Genomic DNA, 8,739 nt, shown 5'->3' on the forward strand with positions numbered 1-8,739 from the left:
TAAATGAGGGCAGGCGGCGGGGCGACATCGCCAGCGCGTCGCCAGCCCCCATGACTGACATCGCCAATATTTTGAGGAGAAATGGCCAATTTTCCTCAGGAACTTCACTCCATAGTGTTAAACAAGCGCCAGCTTGCTGGGGGCTTCGCCCCCCAGTCCCCCAAAAGGGAGGCAAGTGCCGACAAAGCAACAGCGGCGCCGCATGTGGCCGCTGCGCTGTGCCAGGCGCAAGGGTGGCTCCCCCGCATTTCGCCAATCCTCAATGTGCCATCGCCAGCTGATTGGAGAAATTTGGACGCGACAGCAGTCCTCATCGCCCGCCCATCGCCAAAGCTGCCACGAGGGCCAGAAACACTGGCAGTACTGCTGCCTCGCGCGTAAGTATTACCTTACCCTGTGCCTAATTTTACATTCACGGGTCTGCCCGACGCTCTTGGCGCGGATTGGGCAGTGTCCGCGAGAGGGCAAATGGAGGGCGCGCCCCAGCCCCGTGCAGGGGGGGTTGGCGAGCCCAGATCGCAGCAGCTGCCCGCTGCTTTGGGCCCAAGCCCCCCACAACAGCCGCAGCCAGCACCCGCAATCAGCTTGCCCCCGCCTGCTGGGCTGGGCAGCCCTGCTGCAGAGCAGCCGTTTCTGCAGCAGCAGCAGCAGGCTGCCGGGCAGGGAGACGCTGCAGCCATGGGTGTCGGGAGCCCTTCGTTCGGCAGCCCCGCCATGGACCAGCCTAACGGACTTGGCGGCCACGATAGCGGCCCAAAGTACAAGTAAGAGCTCCCAGGGATGGCAGGCGGCAGCTGTGGGAGCCGGTAACCATGACTCTTCACCACTTGCACCCCGTCCCTTCCTTGCAGGCGTGGGCGTGGCCGCTCGTTCTTCAAAGGTACGGAAGCAGCAGCAGGCAGCAGCAGCGCCGGCAGGGGGGGTAGGGGCCGGGTTGTCGCGGCGCATACCGCGGGGCACGCCGCTTACTGCGGGACGGCGGCGGCCTGCCTGCCTGCCTGCCTGCACATCACCCTGGCTCACCCCTGTCAAGCCCCGAATGCTACTGCAGAGCAACCCAAGAAGGGCGCGGTGTGCCAGGTGCCGGGCTGTGACCGCTCGCTGCATAAGCTTCGGGACTATTACAAGGTCAGGCGCCCAGCGGCCCCGCCTGGCCTGCCCTGGCGCAGCGCTGCAGGCCCTGCCCCTGGCTTTGTCGCCGCGGCTGGCCTGGCGCCAAGCATGCGTCCGAGCACTGCTCGGGGCTGGGTGCTGCTGATGCATTCCGCCGCCATCCCGCCGTTCGGCCAGGTCCCCACCTTGCAAGACGGCTGTTGTGCTGTTGCGCGCTCCCTGCTGTGCAGCGCTACAAGATCTGCCCCTACCACCTGGAGCTGCCGTGCCTGGTGGTGGAGGGCCAGACCATACGCTTCTGCCAGCAGTGCGGCCGCTTCCAGCTGCTGACCGACTTTGAGGGCGACCGGCGGTCGTGCCGGCGCAAGGTGCGCCGCACGAGCGCTCGCCGCACGGCGTTGCTGCCCGCTGCCAGCCGCGGTTCGTGTTGGCATGGCAGCACCTGCATGTGGGGCAAGGGGGCAGGGCGTCCATGCAGCCGCGGCATGCATTGCGCCGGGCAGCAGCCGGGCCTTCTGTGTGTGCGGCTTCACAGCGCTGCTGGACCGGCCCGCCGCTGCCCGCCCCGCAGCTGGACAAGCACAATGAGCGGCGGCGCAAGGCGGAGGCGGAGCAGAAGGCTCGGATGATGGACAGCGGCAGCGACGACAGCCCCGGCAACCCGCGCAGCGCCAAGGCGTACCGCCCCTCGCCGTACCGCGGCAGCCTGGCGGGCATCAAGGGCTACGCCAGCCACGGCGACCTAATGATGGCAGGCGGCGGCGGCGCGGGCGAGCTGAGCAGCCGGCTGCAGCAGCTGCTGGGAGACCCCGCGCTGCAGGTGGGGCAGCCTGCCGGCCCCGCACATACCGAGGGCTGCAGCGCTGGGCCAGCCTTTGCTTCACGGGAAACAGAAGCTTGGCACCACACAACAACGTGCTGGTAACAACTGACTCTCGCTTACTGCGCACCGCGGTGCTTCTTGGCACTCTGTGTGGCGCAGGACCTGCTGTCGCCCGCGCTGCTGCAGAGCCTGGCCGAGCCGGCGCCCGCGGCGGGCATGGACTGGCTGGCGGCTGGCTCGCTGGCTGGCCTAGCCATGGGTGCCGCGCAGCCGCCCCCACAGCCGCAGCTCGCGCCGCCGCCCGCGGCACCGGGTAAGCCGGCGTGGCTGCAGCGGCCGCTGGCATTGCCATTGCTGCCCCTGCAAAGCACAGCAGCCCGACCTTCCTGTGTGCTGCCGGGCTCTGCACGGCCTTCCCTGTGAATCAGTGCGATGCGAGGCACGTGGCAGCGTGCCCACAGGCGGCCACGCCGCGCCCTGCCAACCGCCGCCGCCGTGTGCTGCCCGGCTGCTGCAGTGCTGCCGCAGGAGCTGCTGGCCCTGCTGCCTGCAGAGGTGCAGCAGCAGGTGCTGCAGCAGGGGCACGGCGTCCTGAACGGCGCCCTGGTGATGCAGCTGCAGCAGCTGCAGGCGGCGGCCGGCGCGCCCAGCCAGCCGCTGGCGCACCACGCCTCGCCCCCGGCGCCGCGTGCCCCCGGGTTTGGCGTGTATGGCGGGTCGCCTGCAGCGCAGCGCCCGCTGGCGGCGACCTCGCCTCCCTACCCCTACGACTCTCCCCTGGACGCTGCGCTTTCGCCCGGCTCGCTGGGCCACTCCCTGCAGCGCCAGCTGCACCTCCAGCAGCAGCAGCGCGTGCAGCTGGCACAGGGGCTGGCCGCGGCGGTGCCCGCGCTGTCGGCCAACGGCCCGGGCGCGTCCGCCGCAAGCGTGTTCCTGCAGCACATGCAGCAGCCGCAGCCGCAGCAGCACGCGCAGCAGCAGCAGCAGCAGCAGGAGCTGCAGCAGGCGGCCGTGCAGCCGGGCCACAGCATCCCCTTCCTCCGGTCGGAGCCCGTGGCAGAGCCGCAGCCCGAGCCCGCCGCCAGCGCCGCGGACGTAAGCGACAAGGCGGCGCTGCTGGTTGCTCTGGCGCGCAGCGTGGGCGTGTCGTCTGAAGCGCTGACGCAGGCGCTCAGGGAGGGCGGGCGGGGCAGCCCCGACGAGGCGGCCCAGGCGGCCGCGGCGGCAGCTGCCGGGGCCAGCACGTCGTCAGGCGCGGCGCAGCCCGGCGGCGAGCCCCGCCTCCCCCAGCAGCAGCCCCTGCTGGCGCTGCTGCAGGCGCCACAGCAGGGGCAGCATGGCTCCAACGGCGGGCACGTGCCCCCGGCCGCCGCCGCCGGGCTGCCCTCGCTCCACACCAACGGCACCGCGCCGGGCAGCAGCGGCAACGTCAACAGCTCGTCCATCGGCCAGCCGCCGAGCGTGGGCTTCCAGCTGCCGCAGCTGGGGCAGCAGCAGCAGGAGGAGGAGGGGGCGCCGCCCGCGGGCCCGCCGCCGCCGCCGCCGTTTGCAGCTGCAGCGGGGCCCAGCCATCTGCTGGACGTGGATCAGCTGCAGAGTGCGGTGCAGAACGGCGGGCTGGACGCCGGCTTTGCCAGCGACGCCAGCCTGCTGCTGCAGCTGGTGGCGGCAGTGGAGGCGTCGCAGCGGCAGGCGGGGCCCGGCGCTGAGCGCATGCAGTCGCTCTCCCTCAAGCTCTTCAACGTGAGGCCCAGAAGCCTTTCTTCCTTTCTTTCTTTCCAGACTCGCCCCCGCCGGCTGGCCCTGCGCCGCAGCGCTGAGTCCAAACAACAAACACGCTCGAGGCCGCGGCCTGCCTGCAGAAGCTGAGGGCTGAACCGCGCCGCCGCTGCCGCCGCGCGCGCCTGCCTTGCCTGCAGTGCACGCCCGACCAGCTGCCCAAGGATATAATGGAGCAGCTGGAGGAGTGGGTGGTGCAGAACAGGAGCCTGCTGGATGGTGCGGCGCGGCGCAGCGCAGCGGGCGGCTCAAGCTTTGCTGTTTGTGTTTGCCGTCTTAGACAGTTTGTCCGCAGAGGGGCTTGCGACACAGGCCCGCAACACAGGCCCGGGGACAAGTGGCGGGCAGGGCGTGCGTGCGCGCCCTGCTGTAGGTATGCGCCGTGGCTGGCGGCCAGCGCTGGGCTGGCGGCCAGCGCTGAGCTGGCCTGCGTGCTCCCGCTATGCTGCAGGCGCCACGCGGCCCGGGTGCGTGCACGTGAGCCTGTCGGCGCTGATGAGCGGTGAGGAGGCGCGCCACCTGTCGGCCAACTTTCCTGCCATGGTGCAGCAGCTGGCCGGCGGTGCACTGGGCGGCCTGCGCACGAGCATCCTGGTGAGCCGGGCGGCTGCCGGCCCCTTGCCTGCCCCCTGCATAATGCGCACCGCGGCCTCGGCTCCACGCCCTTTTGCGGTCCTGCATGCGCCCGTGGACCGCGCGCTGTGCCCGGCTCCCACCCTGCCCCGCCTCGCCTGCCAACCCGCTTCCCCAGGCCCAGCTGGGCATCCAGGCGGCGGCGTTGGACGCCAGCGGGCAGCAAGTCGTGCGGCTGGACCTGGGAGGCAGCGCCGCCATCGCGCCGCACATCCTGTCGGTGCGCCCGCTGGCGGTGTCGCCCGCCTATGCGGGGCCCGTGTTGGTGACGGGGCGCCACATAGGCGGCCCTCAGGACACCATCTACTGCCGCAACGCGGGTGAGCGGGGGCCGCATCTGCGGCCGTGGTGGCCGCTGCTGCCGCCAGCTGGAGCCGGGGTGGCGGGTGCGGTCACGCCTGCTGCCTGCCGGGCAGCCTGCCCGCTGCGGCACTTTTGTGTGCCACCCCAACCCCCATACAAGCACTCATGCGCACCACCCCGCTTGCCCCATGCAGGCACGTACCCGACAACCGAGGTGCTGGGGTGCGGCATGCTGCTGGCCAGCCCGGAGGGGCAGGCTGGCGATTTGAGCTGGGCGCTGCTGCGCATCCCGGCCCTCAAGGTGGGCCGCCGCCCTCCGCGCCTCGCCCGGCTGCCCGCTGCCCTGCCGGCCAAGCTCACTTTTGCTCGCTCAGCAGGCCTCCACATGCTGCCGCACGCTGAGGGCTGCCTCCTCACGCCTGGCCGCTGTTTTCGTGGCATGCTGTGCTGCGCAGGAGGGGTGCCACCAGGTGGAGGCGCAGCACGGCGTGCTGGTGAGCACCCCTCACTCCCTGCTGGTGCTGGACGACGAGGAGGCGGTGGCGGAGCTGCGCCAGCTGGAGCTGCCGGGCTGCCACGCGGCGCACGCCTCCGAGCTGCTGCACCGCCTGGGCGCGGTGCTGCGGTTTGGGCGCGGCCGGTGGCGGCGCGGCGCCGCGGGCGGCAGCAGCGCAGACGGCGCGCTGCTGCGGCGCGTCGACGGCGCCGCGCAGGTGGGTGCGGCGCCAGAGAGAGCCGCAATCCCAGCCAGCCATGTGCTTGTTGTGTCATGCTGCTCGCTGGCCTCTGCTCTCCCTGTCCTGCTGCCAGCTGTGGCGACTGCACATGTGTGTGCACGCGACCGCGCAAAGTGTGCGCACATGGCAGGCGCATGCTGACCTGGCCTGACCTCTGCTGTGCTGCGTGTGTGGCTGCCGCGGCTGCAGGAGCTGGCGGCCACCTGCATCCTGCGCCGCTGGGCCGCGGTGCTGCGCCTGGTGCTGCCCATGACCTGCTCTGCCTGCACCCCCAGCCAGGCCGTGGCGGACATCGAGCGCCGCCTGTGCGGCATCCCGGTGCTGCACGCCGCAGGCACGCGTCCCTCGCTGCTGCCCCTGCCAGCCCGTTGCTGGACGGGGGCTGAGATGGCTCCCTGTGTGCGCTGTCGGGGTGCTGCTCTGCGGTGCGCCTCGCTGGCCCCCACACGTGCCTGCACCCCTCCTTCGTCTCGCCTGCAGCACTGATGGGCGGCGCCGAGGTTGTGCGCACCCTGGCCGCCTGGGCAGAGTTTGTGGGGCTCCCGCTGTGCCTCAACACGCGCTGGGGCGGCGGCCTCACCGCGCTGCATGTGGCCACGCTGCTCCGCGAGCCGGAGGCGGTCGCGCTGGCGCTGACAGGTGCGCAGCGGCGGCAGCGGTGGTGGCAGCGGCAGCAGCAGCGCCAGCGCCAGCACCAGCGGCAGCGGTGGCGGGCCTGCCTCGGGGTGCCTTCCCGTTGCTTCTGTTTTTTAAGCCAGCTGGGCGTCGAGGCTTGAGCTGCAGGGGAGCCGCTTCTGCCCTCGACCTGCCGACCCCAACCTGCAACCTCCTCCCCGTGCTGTTCTGTGCGTGCGTGCAGACCTGTGCCCCGCCACCGCCACGGAGCATTGGGTGGCGGCCCGCGCGGAGCACGGCGAGGAGTCCCCACTGGGCCTGGCCTGCCGCCTGAACCGGCGGCGCCTGCTGGACGCGCTGCGGGAGCACGGCGTGCCCGAGGCGGGAGCCATGCTCGCTGCGCTGCGCCTGCAGGACCGGCCGGCCGGCGCCACGCCCAGGCTGCCGCCGCTGGGCGTGGAGGATCCGGCGCGGGAGCTGGACCAGCAGCGGCGGCAGTGGACCAAGGTCTGCGGCGGCCTGCCTACCGAGCAGGCGCCCACCACGCCTGGCAGCCTGCAGACGCACCGCACCTGGCCCCTGGCCGGCGCCGCTGCGCCGGGCGCCGGGCTGCGCCTCCCGGCTGGCAGCCCCTCGTCGGCGCCGCCGCAGGCGTGCCGGCCGGGCGGCGGCGGCGACCCAGCAGACTGGATGCAGGCGGGCCACCAGTCCCCCAGCAGCGTGCTGCTGCCTCTGGAGGCCAGCTGCCGGGCAGCTGCCGGGCAGCGGGAGCAGCAGAAGCGGGGCAGCGGGGCCGCCCCCAGCTCCGAGGTGGTGGAGGAGGAGGAGGAGGAGGGACCCGCTGGCGCCGCGCCGGCCGCGCCGGCCAAAGGCGGCGCCCACGCGCCGCCTGCCGCGGCGTGCCAGGCGGCCGCCACCCGCAGCGGCGGCCTGCAGGCGCAGCCGCTGTGCCCAGCCATGTTCAAGCCCCGCGTGCACGACACCTGTGCAGCCCGGCAGCAGCTGCGCACATGGCGCCAGCCAAAGCTGTCCAAGGCAAGCGCCTGCCGTGGGGTCCTGCTGCGGGGGGACCTCCTGCCGGCGCTTCCATGGCGGCAGCCTATGTAGCCAGTCTGTGGCCAGTGCTGACACACAGCTCGCCGACGCACCGGCACACACACTAACGACACACACGTCTGCTTGCTGCCGCGCATCGCCGCCCCGCCCCGCGCTCCTCCCCCGCCCGCAGATGGACGCAGCGGTGTATGCCCTGCTGGCCGCGCTGCTGTATGCCCTGGTGGTGGCGGCCCCCGCGCCCGCCCGCCAGCGCATGCACTCCTGGCTGCTGTCCACCGTAGGGCGCGCGCCGCTCATCTTCCAGCCCATGGTACTGCTCTGCACCCCGGTACAGTCCATGTACCGCAAAGCCCACCGCAAGAGCAGGTGCGGGGGCGGGCGGGGTGGGGGGCTGGCGCGGCGTGCGACCGCTGCGGGAGCGGCCTGGGAGAGCAGCAGAGCGGCCCACCGGCCGTGGGGCGGCCGGCTCGCCGGCGGCGTTGGATGCAAGCCTTCCCTGCACGCCTCACATTCTCCCCTCCCAAACCAGCCGGGCAGCCGTTGATCCCTGCGCACTCCCGCTCTGCCTGCCTGCTCCTTCCCGCAGATACGTGCTGCTGGCGGCTGTGCACGTGGCGCTGTTTGGGGTGCAATCCTGGGAGGCACGCACGCACTGCAGCGACTGGCTGGCCGGCAGTGCCGTGCTGGCCGCCCACCCCGGCGGCGTCTGGATGCTGGCAGTCGTGCTGATCATGCAGGCGAGGGAGGGGCCACCTGCCTGCCGTGCCCGCCTGCCTGGCACATTGCCTGGGCCCGCGGCCTCCACCCCTCTGGGGGCACTGCACGCTCTGCTGCGCCCCAACCCGTGTGCCCCGCCGGCCTCGCCGGCCCCTGCAGCTGCGCCTGGCGCTGCGGTCCCCGGGCCTGCTGTTCGTGTACTGCGCCAACGTCATGCTGCTCCCGACAGCCTGCGGCGGCCAGCTGGCCAGCTGCCCCGGCGGCTCCGTGGCGGCGTGCGTGGCGTTTGGGTGAGCGGGGGCCTGGGCCGGGAGCTGAAGGCGGGGATGGGATTCCAGGCTGGGCTCCAAAAGGAAAACATAATACACCACTTCTTTTGTTTGTATTTAAAACAGCGGTGTGATGCAGCATCTGGCGGCGGCCCGCCAGCCGCGCCAGCCCCAGCGCCCAGCCCGGCTGCCGACCCATGCTGTTGTTGCCCCGCCCTGCTGGCGCTGCAGCGGCGCGCGGATCCTGGCCACAGTGACGGCGCTGCCGCTGCTGTCTGGCCTGGTGGCGAGGAGGCGTGCGCGGCACGCCCTGAAGAAGCCTGCTGCGGCAGCATGGGCCGCGCGCCCCAAGCAGTGCCAGCACTAGACGTACTTTCAAGCATTACATTCACAATGCTTAACCCTAAATGCATGCGTGTGTGCCAAGACCCCGACACCTCTTTGTGCCCTGCCTGAGTCCTCCCAAAGCCCTGCCAAAGCCTGCCAGCCTGTGCCGCCACCTCCCCTCCCTACAATGACCCGGCCCCCTATTATACTGAGGTCGACATGCCATTCCTATTTTCCTGGCGCCCCTTGCGCGCACCACAGCTTTTATGGCCTGCCTGTGCCCCTGTTTCATTGCCACTCACCCTGTCCTGCCCTGCTCTGACCGCCACAATGTGTAACTGCACCCCTCGCCTCGCCGCAAGCCTGC

The 8,739-nt window shown here is 71.6% G+C and overlaps 1 protein-coding gene across 1 annotated transcript in view; it reads left to right on the forward strand.

Moving 5' to 3' along the window:
• CHLNCDRAFT_52112 (hypothetical protein) overlaps positions 1 to 8,412 on the forward strand; it is a gene marked incomplete at both ends in the record, with an annotated part of 13,412 nt that extends 5,000 nt beyond the window's left edge. Inside the window, 19 exons of the mRNA XM_005847903.1 lie at positions 278 to 377; positions 852 to 880; positions 1,052 to 1,128; positions 1,344 to 1,481; positions 1,685 to 1,933; positions 2,096 to 2,249; positions 2,454 to 3,679; positions 3,856 to 3,934; positions 4,167 to 4,309; positions 4,467 to 4,668; positions 4,846 to 4,952; positions 5,107 to 5,364; positions 5,578 to 5,728; positions 5,869 to 6,027; positions 6,248 to 7,056; positions 7,232 to 7,425; positions 7,646 to 7,781; positions 7,936 to 8,066; positions 8,277 to 8,412. Of these exons, the coding sequence (XP_005847965.1) occupies positions 278 to 377; positions 852 to 880; positions 1,052 to 1,128; positions 1,344 to 1,481; positions 1,685 to 1,933; positions 2,096 to 2,249; positions 2,454 to 3,679; positions 3,856 to 3,934; positions 4,167 to 4,309; positions 4,467 to 4,668; positions 4,846 to 4,952; positions 5,107 to 5,364; positions 5,578 to 5,728; positions 5,869 to 6,027; positions 6,248 to 7,056; positions 7,232 to 7,425; positions 7,646 to 7,781; positions 7,936 to 8,066; positions 8,277 to 8,412 (4,478 nt within the window). The remainder of the gene's footprint in view (positions 1 to 277; positions 378 to 851; positions 881 to 1,051; positions 1,129 to 1,343; positions 1,482 to 1,684; positions 1,934 to 2,095; positions 2,250 to 2,453; positions 3,680 to 3,855; positions 3,935 to 4,166; positions 4,310 to 4,466; positions 4,669 to 4,845; positions 4,953 to 5,106; positions 5,365 to 5,577; positions 5,729 to 5,868; positions 6,028 to 6,247; positions 7,057 to 7,231; positions 7,426 to 7,645; positions 7,782 to 7,935; positions 8,067 to 8,276) is intronic.
• Between the last annotated feature and the right edge of the window lie 327 nt (positions 8,413 to 8,739).

This window comes from Chlorella variabilis (assembly GCF_000147415.1).
Source record: "Chlorella variabilis unplaced genomic scaffold CHLNCscaffold_9, whole genome shotgun sequence".
In the NCBI taxonomy this organism is placed as follows: Eukaryota; Viridiplantae; Chlorophyta; class Trebouxiophyceae; order Chlorellales; family Chlorellaceae; genus Chlorella; species Chlorella variabilis.